At 41.5% G+C, this 18,405-nt stretch overlaps 1 protein-coding gene across 1 annotated transcript in view; it reads left to right on the top strand.

Annotated features, from left to right (window-relative positions):
* Positions 1–18,405, top strand: part of zdhhc17 (zinc finger DHHC-type palmitoyltransferase 17) — a 34,396-nt gene that overhangs the window by 8,594 nt on the left and 7,397 nt on the right. Inside the window, exons 2-10 of the mRNA XM_040050824.1 lie at positions 2,986–3,089; positions 3,651–3,773; positions 5,022–5,099; positions 6,092–6,236; positions 6,537–6,601; positions 7,481–7,643; positions 7,793–7,918; positions 9,027–9,169; positions 10,137–10,237. Coding sequence (XP_039906758.1) covers positions 2,986–3,089; positions 3,651–3,773; positions 5,022–5,099; positions 6,092–6,236; positions 6,537–6,601; positions 7,481–7,643; positions 7,793–7,918; positions 9,027–9,169; positions 10,137–10,237 — 1,048 coding nt within the window. The remainder of the gene's footprint in view (positions 1–2,985; positions 3,090–3,650; positions 3,774–5,021; positions 5,100–6,091; positions 6,237–6,536; positions 6,602–7,480; positions 7,644–7,792; positions 7,919–9,026; positions 9,170–10,136; positions 10,238–18,405) is intronic.

Here is an 18,405-nt window from a genome sequence, read left to right on the forward strand (position 1 = left end):
CATGTTGAGGTCATGTGTTGTAGTGCGCTTCATAAAAATGCCATTACCATCAACTCTACTTTGTCAAACAGTCATCTGAGCTCTTTGGGCTTTAAAGGATGGACACAGTGATCACTCAACCAAGTGCTCTGGTTGATTGGTTTTATAAGACTATCCCATCATATAATTCACAAATGTCTGGAAGATATAAATAAATAGATAGCACTGAGTGCTAACACAGGAAAATATGTTTATTGCTCATGCAGTTCAACAAAAAGATTCAGAGAATGCTGTTCAAAAGACGATCACGTGTGGACACTTTGTACATATTTTTTGTATTAATTATACGTCGCTGCTCAGTAGTGTTTAGGGCGACCGCTGGCAGGCTGCAGTCACAGCTGTCACTGGCAGATTTACTCAGCTCTGATGCATCTAACTCTGTGGGCTAATCAAAATAAAGTAAATTGTGATTTTTGTCTTGTAGCTCAGCATGCTACTGTCTGTACAGATGGCTCTATGGGAAAAGAAGCATCTCACTGAGCTGTGTATTCTTTTTTAAATTGTTATAAACTAGTGAAGTTCTTATATTCTTGTTAAACAAACCTGTCTGTATTGCTTTTTCCTTTGCACTTTTCTCCTTTTCCCGAAGGTGGGAGACACACGGGTTCCACAGTTAGATCCCTGTGACTCTGTAGGGAAGTTAAAGCTAAACACTGAACATAATCATGAGCTTGTAGTCCCTGTGGCCACTGAGATCTCACCTCAAGCTACCTAGCAGCTCTACACAGGTCTGTCGTATCCTCAGCCACCTCCCCAGAGGATGCCTCATTATTTCTCAATCTTAAGTGCGTGGCAGCAGCAGCACAGCCAAAAAGACATGAAAGGCTGTGTAAAAGTCAAACCATGAGATTTTAAGGTGGTAATGTTGCTGGAATACTGTAAGGTTGGTATCTATTCCTGAGACATGATCACAGTTTAGACTCTAAATTTCATACATAATTTGTTTCTCTCTCTGCCTTGTGTTTATGTCCTTTTTCATTTTAAAAGGTCTTAAAAGCAATGAAGAAGAAGCAGCTTACCCCAGTTTAACATCTGGCTCAGTGCCCACTCTCAAAGTTACGAGTCTCACTGGCTAAAGGCAGAGTGGAAGCCTCTGTGTTTACCAGATGCAGCTCTCATTTCCGGGTGATCGAGGCTAATTGTGGTTTCTGAGGCGTTACCATGGAGGCTAATTGAATATGAGTAGCACAGTCACCACATCCATGTGACAGAAGAGATCCTCAGCAGCTGCAGGACACAACAAGCTGGTCTCCTGCTGCTTTTATTCTCTTTTTATAATTGAATACTGTGATTAGCTATTTATATAAAAGCTGAAGTGTTCTGGAGCACTACACTGTGTGTCTGCATTTCCAGGAGCCTGTCCCCTGCAGTGCACTGCGTCCTAAACTTGTTTCTGTCACAGTGGTCTTTTCAAAGCCTTTTTGGCCTTTATGGGCCAGATATGCTTGCTGCATTGGTCACGGTGCATGCAATCAGTGACATTGCTGCAGCTCCTCAGTGTCAGTGCTGAGGGTGCAAGTAAGTTTAGAAAATGTGTTCAAATGAAGGCCCATGCAGACACATTTTCTCCTTAAGTCATCTGTTTTCATCTCTTGTTGAAACAAATTTATGAAATGAATCTTGACTGACCTCTTTATCATGTAGTTCTGTTGCAAATGTCTACAGAACAGTTGTTGTCCTCGCTGATCTTACATGCTTACTTCATAGCATTTGGTTATAGTCATCTAATTCCCCGTCCAAGTTTTTACTCCACTGCAAGTTTTGTTCCATATGTATTTTGTCACTTGTGCCCTTGTTGACCCTGCTGTTGTCGGATAATGACCATCTGTTTATGTTTTTGCAGCTTGAACCAAGCCAAACCAAAACTGCATCTAAGAATCAGTAAACAACTGTTTATGTGTGGTGTGGTATCGTGAACGTTTTCCCAGTATTCCAACCCAGTGGGGATATTTTCTTCTTCTTTTTTTGCCTTTACGTTGTTGGTGGCAATATCTGGACTTACTTGGACTCACACATGAACAGAAGTTTGGTGTGACTGGCAGATGTGTCTTCATCTGCTTCAAGATTCATCCTGTTGTTCATTCAGAGATGCACTTCTCCATTCCTTGGTTTAACAAGTGTTTTTTTGAGTTACTGTTGCCGTCCTATTGGCTCAAAGCAGTCTGGCCTGCTCTGCCCTCTGATTTCTGATATTAACAAGGCTTTTTCGCCTTTACAAATACCATCATGCTACCTAGTTACTCGACTCCATGCTGTCCAAGTCCAAACTTCTTAGAGGGACAAATGGCGCTTAGCCCCACGAGATTGAGAAAGGGGTGGCTGTAGCTCTGGAGAGCAGGTCGTCTACTGTTCGGAGGGTTGGTGGTTCGATCCCTGGCTCCCCCTAGTCTGCATGCCAAATATCCTTATATCCTTGTATTAACCTCAAGTTGCTGTCCAGTGCATCCATCGAAGTATGAACATGTCTGAATGGTAGTTAGTAAAACTTAAAAGCACAGAAGACAGTGCTTGTGTGAGTAGGTGATGGGTGGTATGAGCGCTTTGAGTACTCCGGGAGATTAGAAAAGCGCTATTTAAGAATCAGTCCATTTACCAGTTTGAGCAAACAAGTTCAAGACAATCTGTCTGTAGTCATTGATTTTTGTCAGATTTTTTTATTGCTACTGTATTGACGGTGCTTACGGTCTTTAGCTCCTTTTTAGCATGATAAGAAGAGTCACATGTTATTCTGCAGCCTTGCTTAATAGCATTGTTTTACTCCCAGAGCTTCTAAACTCTTCAGCTTTTTGCTATAAAAATGTCAGTATCGTGATGTGAGCTCTGATCCCTGGACTTGCTTTTTTTTTATTAATTGGAAATTTACAATTTTAGTACAAAAATCCTGTGATGTCACCTCAAACATAGGCAGGAACTTAACTGTCCTTTGTCCTCCCTGTTTACTTGTAGGAAATCAAACCCCAGAGTCATTACAATCACGGCTACAGTGAGAATGTCAGCCGTAAAAACCACGTGGATGACTACAGCACCTGGGACATTGTCAAAGCCACACAGTAAGTGGATTGTGTGTGTTACTGTTATCACACCAGTGTGACTTATGAAGGTGACATTGTTGTCTAGTTACCAGCTGGTCTAATAGGAGCCCGCATCTTTGCGTGTTTGTTTCTGTGTTTTTGTGTTGTCAACATACCGCAGGTTTTAAATCTGAAGCCCACCATGTTTTCATCTGTGGTTTTCTGATTCACTGTATGTAAAGAAAGTCATTTGCAAGGTCAGGACATGAGATGACTTATTGTTGGGAAGAGACGAAGCTTGAAAATATGTTCCTGATGGAAAAAAGATATATATAGCTCTGAGTGGCTGTAACACTGGATACTAGATTTATGTTATTTTGATTTGAGGTTGAGATTATTCACTTGCCATCTTATGCCACAGTGTGGGTGTCTTGTTTGGGTGTTTGCTTTTTTTTATTTTCCAGTTTTGTGTGCAGATTTTCTCAGCATCTCTTAGTTTTATGTATTTCACGCTGTGTTTGTTTATGTTTGTGCATTTGTATATCTGGCATTTGTACTTACTTATTTGTACATACTTTAATCCTCCCCCCTCTGCCTTAGGTACGGCATCTTCGAGCGCTGCAGGGAGTTGGTGGAGGCAGGTTTCGATGTTCGGCAGCCAGACAAAGAAAACGTAACGCTCCTTCACTGGGCCGCCATCAACAACAGGATAGACTTGGTCAAGTGAGTTAATTCAGATCATGTGTTGAGGTTGTCAGGTAGTTGGAGATTACAGTGTAGCTCTTTGGTCAACTCAACAAAATGTACAAGACATCTTCTGGTTTCATATAAAGAACTGAATTGAAGAAACCACAACCAAGTTAGTCTTACACATTTCAATATTTTTGTAAAACTGTAATACTTCGCACCCAGTGAGTCAAACAATGGCATTGTTTCTATTTGTGTTGATCTCCGTTCGTTCATTTACGTTTTCATCTTGCTTTTCATTTTATTGACTTCCACTTCCTTTTTAATAGTTTATGTTGATGCAGTAAAATATGTGGATATTCATTACCTGCGGTGCCATTTACAGGATTATAAACTACAACTATAATTAGTTTCAGGTATGGAGGCAGCCTTTCACAGTATATCCCATCACATTGCCATTGACCTCTGTAATATACTTCTACGCTTATTTGTCATCTGCTTTATGAGTCTTCCTTTTTAGGTAAACTGGCATTAAAATGACAGGGAATTGTACTGGTGCACTTCCATGGACAGATGAGGCTCAGATGTTGGGTTTAATGTAACTGCTCTTGACTCGGTGGCTGTGTTTGTGGTTGTGAACAGCAGGTCTCTTTCAAACTTGGCTCACCTGGTTTTCAGAGAACCCAGGTTACACCAGTAACCAAACTTTCAACTAAGACAAATCTTTTTGATTATACTACACTGACAAACTTACAGTGTAATCAGATTAAATGCAGCATTTCTGCTTACAACAATGTGAAATACCTGCATATCTAGCAGGCTATGTAGCTTACAGACTTAAATATTTAAAGAATGACCTTTTCCTAAATGAATATAAATCTGATATTAAAATCTGATTTTATTTTTTGAAGCTTTAAAATGTGGTTGAACAGCCTTATAAATTAGCTTGTTTGTTATAAAAATTGTTTCTTTTTCAATCTTTTCGTTTAAGTGACACAATTTAAAAGTTTAAGTTCAGTTTAAAACCTCACAAAAACTTGTTTCAACTTGATTCTTAATAATGGAGAGATTGTCAAGATGCCAAATCTTGCCAAGTTGGTCTTAACTCGTGCATTTCGAGTGCCAGGTTGTAAATAAAAATAGTGAAAGAACTGTGTTGAGCAACCATAAAAGACTGAAGAGGGGATTTATATTTCTTATACAGCCACACCTATTAATAGGAGGTCCATATCACAGGTATACAAAGTGTAATGCTTCACCTGGTGATTGTGTTTGTGTGTGCAGGTACTACATATCAAAGGGAGCTATAGTTGACCAACTGGGAGGAGACCTCAACTCCACACCTCTGCACTGGGCTACCAGGTGACACGCTGATATATGCTACTCAGTGGCCTGAAATCGTCCACAGATCAGTGTTTTTATGTTTCGTCATTATGTTTTAATTAGAAAGTGACTAAATCTGACAGACACATTTTAGCTTCTCTGTGTTACGTTCAACAATGCTAGAGCTTCACTCGAACAAACATTTGTGAACTTGAGCCAAATCTATTGTTTATTCTTTTTTCTTTTTAAACCTTAGTGTTTGACAGTTAAATATCGATTTCCTTTGTAATGACCGCTAATAACAGGGAAGAGCTCACATGACATCCACACCTCCTTTTCGCATGTAGACAGGGGGCCGAAGCTGTCTCCTCATGAATTATTGATACATTTAACGACAGGCATCTGCACCGTCACTGATACACTGACACCAAGGAGTCGTGTGTCACCCGCTGCTTTGACCCCCAAACCACCCCCATAGCCTCCTCTCCAGCGCCCAGTAACCTTAAAAAGCCCCCAGCCTCCTCAATCTGGATGACCTCAGAATAATAAGCAAATAACAGTCACGCTTTTGTGCAGGGAAACCGATACACACTTTAACTCTCTCAGGCAATAAAGTTAAACTGAAGCTGTGAATTTCTGTCATTTTCACCTGTAGTTTCTCAAATCTTTGCCCTTTCTGGGACGTTTATATCGTAGACAGTGTTGGTCATAAAAAGCCAGTTTTAAGATCCAATATACTGTATGCAGTAAAAGCATGCAGCCACCATAGAAATAAAATGATAAGAAGAGACAGGCAGTCAGCCTCAAGGCTTCATCAATCATGTGAGGGCCATTTGAGACTGTAGATGTTTACCTTGGTCACCAACTCAAAGCAAGTAAGGAAGCCTGGGCCTCTAAAAGACACATCGTTTTATCTTGTGCATGCTAACAGCTGTTTTTATTTGTTACTTTCTCTAGCTGTGGAGTAAAACTTCAAGATCAGTTTGTGTGCCTTTTAAATGATCCCTTTATGGTGTGTTTATCTTTTCTAGACAAGGCCATCTATCTATGGTGGTGCAGCTCATGAAATATGGTGCTGACCCGTCTTTGATCGATGGCGAGGGCTGCAGCTGCGTCCATTTGGCCGCCCAGTTCGGCCACACTTCCATCGTGGCCTACCTCATTGCCAAAGGACAGGTAGAGAACGCTGCAGCTCAGTATTTTCACAAGAGTGAATGTGCTTATGTGGATTTTTCTGGCATATGTTTAAAAGTCTTGTTGCTGCCAGTGTGAGATACAGTAACATATATCCCTCCGCTGGTTTGCTTTCTGGTTGTTTGTTTGTTTGTTTGTTTTTTTTAAAGCCACTCTGAGAGTAGTCTGTATTTTAATAATGCCAGTTCTCTCCATCAGGGGGAGCCTTATTGCCTCTCTTTTGCCTCTCCATGGCTTTTTCAGCTTCTTCAGATGTGGTCATTTGTCTTTCCTCTGTAACAGGATGTGGACATGATGGATCAGAATGGCATGACTCCACTAATGTGGGCGGCTTACAGGACACACAGGTGTGTTTGTTTTAAATGTCTGTTTTTACTTTGCATCTTTAAATTTGTCCCATCGTTATTTAATCCACAATTATGTCCAAACAGTTTATTTTAACTGGCAACACTTCACTGGTTTGTATTCCCAAATTTATTGAGGTCTTTTACAAGATGATGTCAGGGAAGCTCTGTAGCAGGACAATGGCCCTAAACATCAAACTAAATCCACCACAGAATGAATCCAGACTGAGAAAATGTGTCTTTTGGAGAGGGCCCCATTAGGAAGAGAGTCATCTCGGAGAGCTGTTGACATCAGACGTCCTTAGAATTCGCTCCCAAAGATGCTAGTGTGCTGTTGTTGCTGCTGAAGGAGGTCTGCACAGTTATTAAATACAAGACTTTCCACCAGCAATGCAATAAAGTTCAGTAAAACCACAGAAGATTCTAATTGTTTCTGTGTTTTCTTGTGTACTTGTGGCTTATATTAAGATCAGGTCCCGTTTTACAACCAATCAATTGAGGAAAAAAACAGGAAATTCCACTGGGTTGGCATACTTTCCCTTACCGCTGTAATTTACCACTGACAAGATATGTTAATTCTATAGTAGAACTTAGAGTTAGTTATAGTATTTAATAATTATATACACACTGGTCACACAAAGGCGGGTTCTTCATGTTGCTACTCAGCTTCATATGAATATTCCCTAATCAGCTGTTTTTCTGGGATTTTGCATTTTAACTTCGTGGTTCATATAGAAGGAAATGGTTGCAATGTAGCAGCGCGAAGCTTTCACGATTAGGAAGTGTGTAAATAAAACCATTTTTTTATGAAGAGCCTGTTTGTAAGATGCCCTTTACTTTAGTTTGACTCATCTTGCCTGGATCTCCTCCTCTGTGTGACAGTGTGGATCCCACCCGGCTGCTACTCACCTTCAACGTGTCTGTCAACCTGGGTGACAAATATCACAAGAACACGGCGCTGCACTGGGCCGTGCTGGCCGGCAACACCACCGTCATCAGCCTGCTGCTGGACGCCAACGCTAACGTCGATGCACAGAACATCAAGGTAAGCCACGGTTCTCTGTGAATCTCCCTGTAACCATGCCAGGCTGTTAGCCAGGATGGCAGCCTCTTCTGGATCTTCTTTCAGTGCGCACACAGCTAAAATTTGTCTTTTAAATGTATGCAGCAGCTGTTCTTTTTATTATTTTTCAGGGCGAAACACCACTGGATCTTGCCAAGCAAAGGAAGAACGTTTGGATGATCAATCACTTACAGGAAGCACGGCAGGCCAAAGGCTACGACAGCCCGTCCTACCTGAAGAGACTGAAGATGGACAAGGTAGAAACAGACATGGTTACACTAGCCAGAAACCAAGCGCAGAGGCTTTGTAAATAAGTGAAAGGCACAACATCAATGCTACACAAAAAACGATTATCATTATGTAGCAGTCCAAGTCGCATTTGAAGAATAAAATCAGGTCCAGCTGTCTAAACTTTGCCATTAAAGCTCTTTCATCTTTTCATTTCCAACAGACATGCTCAGACCAGCCTGCTCAGGCTTAGCCTCTTTCTGCACTGCCACAGCATGTCTGCAGTTGCCAGAGAGTCAGATCTGTTATGATGCGTCATCATGGTCATTCACTTCCATCGTGATAAAGAACCTTTTTCTGATCAAAGTCTGAGCTTGACTGAGCCTGAATGCTTGAATGTGGGATGTGTTAAGTGGGCGTTAAAGCCAGAGTAACCTATGTCTGTGGTTAATAATTCCCACTCTCATAGAAGATACAGACTTTTTCCCCTTTCTCTCAAGAGATTTTTTAGAACAGTAGTTATTAACAGTGCTTAAAATTCTGTTTGAACTCTGCTTTCATTTTTCTGTTTCCATCTTTCTGTCTGTCTCCCTGGATACTCTTAGCTAATTAAGGTAAATTAGACAGAAATCTAGAACACAAACAAACTGTGAATATGTTTATAGATTTGAGAAGTAGAAGATAAACTCACCATCCCATTTTGGGGTGTCCACATTAGTCCAGCCTTTAGTTTCAGGCTGTGTGCTGTAGTGAGCTTTAGTTGTAGGTTTAGTTGTAGAATGCAGCTAACTTGATTAAATTGCTGCTTGAAATTGAGATATTTGCCATGGAAACCTTTTTTTTTTTAACCTTCTGGTCTAAAAAGCTTTAAAGTTATGGAGAATATCAATGGAGATTAAAAAAATCTGGTCAGGCTATCAATATGGATTCATTACGCAACCCAGGGTCAAAAGGTCTTATGCATTTTTGTCAACATCAACTATCAAGGAGAGGGTCAAAGGACTTACAGCTTTGAGTGGTATAAACAGACAGTTAATTGAAAAATACACTTTGAAATCATGGCATCTGTCAGAAAAGTCAAACTTACCATTTCTCCCTCCCCCTCATTGTCCTGTCCACGTGTCTCTGCTCCTCCAGGAGTTCAGGCAGAAGGTGATGCTGGGAACGCCCTTCGTGGTCATCTGGTTAGTTGGTTTCATCGCTGACCTGGACATCGACTCCTGGCTGATAAAGGGCGTCATGTACGCCGGTGTCTGGGTTGCAGTGCAGTTCCTCTCCAAGTATGTCTCAATCACAACAGTACAGAGATTACTAAAGAGATTATTACATCATATTTAGCACATTTGTTATCATTAGGTAATTTTGTGCATTTAAATGTTGGTTGATTAGATCTCAGGTGTAGCAGTTGAACTGGAGTTCACATGAGGTGGATTTAAGAGAAAAAGTCTAACTGTTTTTTTTTTTTTTGCTCATAAATGTTTCTGTTCTGCTTTTAGTTTTTCACACCACAGGAAACATTGTTAGCTGCCAAAAGATTCGCACTCAGTCAAACACCTGACAAGGATGTGTCATTTTTAATAATCAGATAGAAATGTGTGTTGCACTAGGATGAGGAAAAATCTGTCTGTAGAGTTTAGTGTGACCATCGCGCACACCTAAGTGTCCTCACACTGCACATGAACAGAACAGAATCACAACTTGACACAGATTCATCTCTGTCTCATCCTTTTTCAAACGCTCGGCCCCTTCTCCATGCACACATACATACAGACACTATGTTACTCATTGTTTGATCCCCATTACCACCACCATCTGGGCCTGTTGGTAGGGTTCACTGTGCCTTGCAGTTAGCTCTCTGGCTACAATAACATTCATCATCCATGGTGTCAGCTTCATATTTACTGACAATCTTGGAGTTCTTACTTGGTTTAACAAATAGTCGTGTGAGTAAATGCTGTTGAGTCAAGCTGCAGTTTGTCATCAGCTAATGGCTTCGTGTATTTTTGCAGCTGTCTGACTGCAGCACAGAGAGATGAAGCGTCATACTTCCTTGAGTCCATATGTGGTCAAAAGAGCAGGGTTAAATGTGTCATTCAGGGCCAAAGTTGTGACTAAGTGGGACAATCCAGTCTAGCAACAGTGAATGCATCACGCTGATGTGTTCAAAGTTTGCACAAATAGCATTCATGGAAAGTGTAGTGAGGTAGTGCCGCCTACTGCTAAACAGCTTCTCTTCTCTCTCTGTAGGGCTTTTTTTGACCACTCCATGCACAGCGCTCTCCCTCTGGGAATCTACCTGGCGACCAAGTTTTGGATGTACACCACCTGGTTTTATTGGTTCTGGAATGATATCCTTTTGGTTTTTCGTGGACTCCACACCACCCAATGCACAAAATATCAAAGGAACTGAAATTAGAGCACCAAGACAGCCTGCCTTTAGAGGTCATGCTCACTGAGAACATATTCAGGAAGATGAAATTAGCAATTTTTGTAAGAAGGGTAAAAACAAAGCTCAGTAACACTGGAAACCTGATAGGTCATCACTGTGACATTGTTGACAGTGACAAAAGAGAGTAAATGGGAGTGATTCAAACAGCTGTCTAAAGCCAAAAAACAGAAATGTAATAAAATAATGTCGATGCTTTCATGGTCTGGAGTTAAAAACACTTCTAGAAACACTTTCTGTGATGAGCCGCTGTGCGAGGACATCAGTCTTTACTCTCTCTGAGGAAAATTTAGTATCACTCACAATATCCGTGCAAAAAAAGTGTAAAAACTGTTTTCGGAGCAGAAAGCAGTGATATTATTTGGAGATGGTCTCAAACAGAAAACTTTCCATGAACGGTTATGTTGAATTAACTCGTGTGTAGTTTTGGACTTAAGCTGATTTAAGAGTCTTTTGCAGAGAGAGAGACTTGCAATGTGGGGATTCAGTGTTTGACACTGCTTTATTATCAGCACTGTGGCTGCTGCTTTGAACAAGCACTAAAAGATTTAAAAAATTGTCTCTGAGGATTCAGCTTGACGAATTCCTCAGCATCCACTGCTGATCTATTTGTTAAAAAAGGCGATCAGTTAGCTTCTTGTGAAGCTCTTTTCAGCCTGCCGCTGTCATATTTTTCTTGGACTTGTGTGTGTGACACATCATTTAACTGTAAAAATTATTGTCCACATCTTTGGGGTTAGTTCACTTATATGTTAAAGCAGTATCTTTAATCTTGATTTATGGACAAGTCATGCTACAAAGACCCTTTCATGAATCAGTCATAAATACGAGTACATGTTTTGTAAATGTGATTGCTGGGTGTGGAGAATCTTGTACAGGGTGGGCCATTTATATGGATGCACCGTGATATTAAAGTCCTGTTTGTGGCACATTAGTATATGTGAGGGGGCAGACTCCTCCAGATGGGTGGTGACCATGGTGGCCATTTAGAAGTCGGCCATCTTGGATACAACCTTTGTTTTTTCAATAGGAAGAGGGCCATGTGACACATCAAACTTATTGGTAATGTCACAAGAAAAACAATGGTGTGCTTGGTTTCAACGTAACTTTATTCTTTCATGAGTTATTTACAAGTTTCTGACCACTTATAAAATGTGTTCAATGTGCTGCCCATTGTGTTGGATTGTCAATGCAACCCTCTTCTCCCACTCTTCACACACTGATAGCAACACCGCAGGAGAAATGCCAGCACAGGCATCCAGTATCCGTAGTTTCAGGTGCTGCACATCTCGTATCTTCACACCATAGACAGTTGCCTTCAGATGACCCCAAAGATAAAAGTCTAAGGGGGTCAGATCGGGAGACCTTGGGGGCCATTCAACTGGCCCACGACGACCAATCCACTTTCCAGGAAACTGTTCATCTAGGAATGCTCGGACCTGGCACCCATAATGTGGTGGTGCACCATCTTGCTGGAAAAACTCAGGGAACGTGCCAGCTTCAGTGCACAAAGAGGGAAACACATCATCATGTAGCAATTTCAAACATCCAGTGGCCTTGAGGTTTCCATTGATGAAGAATGGACCCACTATCGTTGTACCCCATATACCACACCAAACCATCACTTTTGTTGTTCCAACAGTCTTGGAGGGATCCATCCAATGTGGGTTAGTGTCAGACCAATAGCAGTGGTTTTGTTTGTTAACTTCACCAGTCACATAAAAGTTTGCCTCATCACTGAACAAAATCTGATGTTTCTTCATTACTGACAGTTTTCTTGCGTCCACATTTTGGCAAATCCAACACTGAACCAGTTTCACGAAACTTAGCAAGCAGTTTGCTGACTGTAGCATGGGAGATGGGTGGTCTCGTAGGGTGTCTTGCATTAAAATCTGCTGCAATGACCCGGTTACTGCGTTCACCAGATATCAACACAATTCGAATGCCGCTCCTCAAGTGTTAACCTCTTCGACATGTCAATGGCTGTGAAACAAAGAGAAACTTGTATAAATAACTCATGAAAGAATAAAGGTTACGTTGAAACCAAGCACACCATTGTTTTTCTTGTGACATTACCAATAAGTGTGATGTGTTCACCATTCCCTCTTCCTATTGAAAACAAAGGTTGTATCCAAGGATGGCCGACTTCTAAATGGCCACCATGGTCACCACCCATCTGGAGGAGTCTGGCCCCCTCACATATACTAATGTGCCACAAACAGGACTTTAATATCACGGTGCATCCATATAAATGGGCCCACCCTGTACAAGATCTCCACACCCAGCAATCACAATTACAAAACATGTACTCGTATTTATGGACTGATTCATGAAAGGGTACTTTGTCGCATACCTTGTCCATAATCAAGATTAAGATACTGCTTTAACATATAAGTGAACTAACCCAAAGATGTGGACCAGAATTTTTACAGTTAAATGATGTGTCACACACACAAGTCCAAGAAAAATATGAGAGCGGCAGGCTGAAAAGAGCTTCACAAGAAGCTAACTGATCGCCTTTTTTAACAAATAGATCAGCAGTGGATGCTGAGGAATTCGTCAAGCTGAATCCTCAGAGACAATTTTTTAAATCTTTTAGTGCTTGTTCAAAGCAGCAGCCACAGTGCTGATAATAAAGCAGTGTCAAACACTGAATCCCCACATTGCAAGTCTCTCTCTCTGCAAAAGACTCTTAAATCAGCTTAAGTCCAAAACTACACACGAGTTAATTCAACATAACCGTTCATGGAAAGTTTTCTGTTTGAGACCATCTCCAAATAATATCACTGCTTTCTGCTCCGAAAACAGTTTTTACACTTTTTTTGCACGGATATTGTGAGTGATACTAAATTTTCCTCAGAGAGAGTAAAGACTGATGTCCTCGCACAGCGGCTCATCACAGAAAGTTGTATCCAAGATGGCCGACTTCTAAATGGCCACCATGGTCACCACCCATCTGGAGGAGTTTGCCCCCTCACATATACTAATGTGCCACAAACAGGACTTTAATATCACCAACCATTCCCATGTTATTACGGTGGATCCATACAAATGGCCCACCCTGTAGAATAAAGCTTATACTTTTGGCAGAAGCTGACTAAAGATTAGCAGGAAAATTGCTTGTGTGAGCAGGTTACAGAGCAGCAAGTTGGAATAAAGGTGCGTCAGAGGAGAGAGATGTTTATGCAAAGAGCAGAAGGAGCTGATTGAAAATACATGAAACAAGTGGAATCATAAAGCTCGAGCGTGTCTAAATGAAGGAGCTCCTTAGTTTTCTGCAGCTGTGTTAATATTTGTGAGAGCGTGTAGTGTAGCAGCTGGTAGGTGAAGACTAACAGAGCGAGTGCCTGTTGCTCCCAGCACTGCTGCTGCTTTTTTTTTTTTAATCAGTGAAAGAATTGGCTTTCTGTTCCGAAGCTGCTAATTACAGGAAATGAAAGCAGAGGTCTCGTTTGTGGACGGCATTTAATTTTCTGCCTCGTTGCTATCCTAATGGGAAGCGAGAGCAGGATACCTTTGGCCTGAGTTTGTTGAAAAAGATAACGCTGCTCTGAAGATCGTTTTGGTTATTTTTTTTTAAATGCTGCTGGTGTCCTCGGCAGATTTCTCACGCATGTTTGGTGCACTTGGATTGCATTGACCATATATTGCTGACACAGCTCTATTACAGCAGCAGACAAGCTCTTGAGCTGCCAGCTTAGCATGTGTGCATTCATCTTGAAAAAGAGCAAAGGTTTGCTGGTGATACATTGTGTTTGCACATGAATCATTTACCAAAATAAGCCCTTTGAAAGATTTCAGATTTAACCATAAATCTGCATGCAGTGAGAGGTCTCTTCTGCTTATTCAGTTGACGGGCATGCTGATTCATGTCCCAGAGTGTGTAGGCAGGTCAGCTTTTCTTGTGCAGCGCTGCAGAGTGTGGCATGTCTGCTGGAAACCGGTCAGCCTGTCACCCAGTTGTCAAGTCGACTGCTTGTTTTATACATTAGTACTCAGAATGTTTCTAATCTCATTTATGGAAATGAAGTGGTGTGCTCTCGACAACACTGGATCATGGGGTGGCTGCAGCTCAGGTGGTAGAGCAGATCAGCTACTCACCGGAAGGCTGGTGGTTCGATCCCAAATATCCTTGGGCAAGATACTAACCCCATGTTGCTCTGTGTATGAATGTTAGACACTAAGCACTTAACAGTTTAGAAAAAGTGCTTGTGTGAATGGGTGTGATTGGGTGAATGAATTGTATAAAGTTGTATGAAGTGCTTTGAGTGCTCAGAGTAGATGAGCGCTATATAAGAACAAGTCCATTTACCATCATTTATAACTAGAACTTAATGATAAATGTAATGTCACTGTTTACACTCCTGCATAGCAACAGCAGGCGACACAGAAAGGTTTTAAGTAAGCATTTCTCTGATGCTGTTAACTAAAAGAAAATTAAGATTAAGGATGAGCTGGATGTATTGTTTGCCCACATGTGTAAAAGTGTTTAAAGCTACTCAAAGCATCTCTCGAATGTTTTCTCTAAAGCTTGCCATAAGCGCTTGCTGCTATAAGAGACTAACAGCCACAGTTTTAGCCACTCTTTCCTGGACTTTCTAACAATTTCATTGTGTTCAGTCTTTTTAATGCACAAAAAGGGGTACAAGTAGACATTCATCTCCATATTTGAGGAAGAAAGTTTAATGAAAGCAGGCTTCAAAATAAACCAGATCAACCATAAAGTCCATTTAGTGTGACATTTTTGTGTTACTAGAGGCAGAAAATAACAGCTGATATACAGTATATCAATGTGAAAATGTCATATTTCCATCATGTGTTCACTCCACTGACTGCATGTCTTGCTTCACCCAGCTCCTATTCCTGTTATTTATGCAACTGTGGTGGACGGAGATCAATTCAGATTTTCCAAAAAATGAGTTTAACATCGATGGGTGACTCATCTCGTCCCTCACCCGTATGCTTGTCAGAAAGTTGTTCCAGCTCTATCTAGCACTTTGTTTAAGGCGTACTCGAATGTCCTCTTTGTATTCTCCAGACTGTGCTGTCAGGGGAGGCATTGGCTTACCCTCTCTGACCCTGCAGGGCCCGGTTAAACAAATTGCACACTGAGGCCCTGCACTGGAGGTTGGACGACTCCCCAGCTTCATGCATGCCTGCAGCTCAGATGAACTTGTTTTGAACTTTGACGTCCCACCACCCCCACCCACCTGATGCTGTGGGGAAATCCACAGATTCACACAGACTTGTAATAAGCAGGCAGTCAAAATATTAATGACCAGAATTTGACAGAAAGAGTTTGACAGACACGTTGCACACCTTTCTTCTTCCTCCCAGGTTTAAACTAAGAGTTCTGACCCACTTTCTGCCGTTGTGAGTCCATTATTGTTCTCAGGCCTGCTGTTGAAATGGGATCAAGTGACGTGGGTGGAGCTCTGTAAGAGCACGTTTAAGTCTTTTCCAGACTTGGATCATATTTCCCTCAGTACTAAGAAGGAAAAGAAGGGAAGACGTTTCTCCTAAGTGGGTTTCAAGCAGGTTAATGTCTGAAAATGGTTCAAATATGGCATTGAAATGGAAGGAGAGTATAGAGACTTGTGGCAATCATGCAGATTTTGTTTATAATCAGTATGACTATGCACCATTTATCCTGCACTTGCTTAATTATACATCCTCTGCATGCTGTCATTAGTGACATATATGACTCTGGGAAACCTCTTTCTCAGCCTCTGTGTCAGCTGCCTTTCCACCGCCGAGGCCTTCTAAAGAAAAATGGCTGCTGTTGGGACATGCTGACCATCACTCCCCAAGGAAGCATTGAGACCCATTTGTCTGAGGATTGGCATTGATCACCGGCCCCTCTTCAGCATCTCCACTAGTCATTGAGTTAGTAGACCAATTATGTGGTTCAGAGAGTGTTTAACTTAGCGGGTCATCTCAGCGGGCGCAGTATCAGCACCCAGGTCTTTACAGAGACACTTATGAAGATCAATGCGCTCTAAGGGATGTATAGGCCTCTATCACTTAGTCAGTGCAGTCATGAAGGTGCTGGAGGGTTTTTCTCACCAACAAAAACCACAGTGGTCATAGTGCTTCTTCATAGCTGCTTACAATAGTGATTTGCTGCTGATCTCTGTTATCCTGAACCCTTATTGCCGCTTCAGTGTTGTCAGTTAGGAGGTTTGGTGTAACCTGTCACGTCTCTTATTTACATGCAGCTTTTTTGACAGAAGATTCCAGAGTTAAGCATGAAATGTTTGTGTGCATCCTCTGTGTCCAACACTTAATTTTAAAAAAAGGATCAGGTTGTGCAACTGTAGCCAATATTTGAGTCAGAAGATGATACAGCTTAGATGGTTACAATAAACATGTGCTTTTTTTGAAGGCCAGTAAAAAGGCCAAGCTCTCTCTTCTGGTTAAAAGGCCTAGCTTGTGGCTAGAACTGCCTGTTCTCTGTTCGGTCCATATTTCATGTACCAACTTTTGGATCAATTGCAAATTAAATTATTGTTTTTCAGTCAAGTTTGAGATTTTGAAATAGGGGATTCTGACCAAGCCAGGGGGTAGTTCTGACTGAGAAACTGAGCAATGCTCGCACAGCGGTGAATTTTCACCCACAGCATGTCAGCTGAAAATTCACCACTACTTTATTGCTTTAGTGTAAACAGAAAATGATTTGGACCATAAACTATTTAGGAAAATCTTTATTAAGGTCATAAGGTCATTCTCTGCACTTAGGCATCTTTTTACAGCCAGAAGAGTCGCCCCCTGCAGGCCTCTAGAAAGAATGTAGGCACTTTTCAAAGTGCAATAGTTCTGTGATGTATCCTGGCGACTTTGCTGATGCTTTGACTTTTCCGGGCATCAGTGTGAGGCTCACATGAAATCCTTGATACATATTAAATATGCTTCAGGCGTTCAGGCTCCTCTCTGCTCATTTTCAGGTTCAGATCTTGGTAGATGGCTACATACCTGCACAACTCCAAGTGTTCCCATCAGCCTCAGTGCAGCTGTGGTCATGAAGTTAACTAATTTTACCAGATATTAGTGGCGCCATCATATAGTAGTATACACCTTAACCCCACAACCAAACGATCCTGTGTTTGGTCCCGGGTGGTGACAGATCTCTTGGAGGTTATGGCAGGAAGGGCATCTGCCAAATCAAACATGGTGGTCCACCCTCTGTGGTGACCCCCTGTGAATAAAGGAACAGCCAAAAGAAGCTTTCTTTCTAGTCAGCAGTTACTGTAAACTAAGATGTTGAACAAATAGTTAGCAAAACTATGTTATTGGTTATAGAATCTCTTCTTTCTGGATGCCTTAACAGACTGATACTTTATTGTGGAAATCAGCTAAATACCAAATCTAGGATCCCTGTACGTTTGGCTTATAATACACTTGAGTTAGAATCAGTTCAGATGTTTCAATTTCCCGAATATGATCTCAACACATAAATGCAACACATTTGCCACCTTTTAGAAGGATCACCGTGATGTTGAGCACAGTTAATGTGCTGTCGATGGGCATCACAGTCACTAGTGTGAGGCCAGTTACACCAATTAAACCAGCTGCTATGAAAGAGTGTTTATATCTATAGACTGAAAATCATGTGGCTGTAGTTTGTTGAATCACTTTCTGCTTCATGCTTTAGTGTTGGTCTGAATTTTCTGGTACTTTTTCACATCTGCATGTCACTCCAGGTTTTTCTCAGACACAGAGGTGAGTATTTGGCAGTTTGGACTTCACAGTGTGACTCTGCTGTTTTCTCTGGGATTCAGCTGAGTCATGCACACCTGCAAAGCTGACTTAGACTGCAGCCAAAAGCTGGCACAGCGCACACTGTCTACGGGTAAACACAGGACCGTGAAACAGGCTGCTGATTTGCGTATTCGCCGAGGAATAGAGCATCTCTGTTATGATGAACTGGCCTTACATGCTCTTAGATGGATGTGTTAACTCAGTTATGTAATAACTCTGATTCTCTGTGAAATACATTAACTGTTTAAATCAGAAGCTGCTACGAGCTGCTTTGACAGGCTGACGCTCCCTCTTTAGCTTGGGTGGGTGGAG

The sequence above is a fragment of the Simochromis diagramma genome, unplaced genomic scaffold (genome assembly GCF_900408965.1).
Source record: "Simochromis diagramma unplaced genomic scaffold, fSimDia1.1 OVJJ01000131.1, whole genome shotgun sequence".
Lineage (NCBI taxonomy): Eukaryota > Metazoa > Chordata > Actinopteri > Cichliformes > Cichlidae > Simochromis > Simochromis diagramma.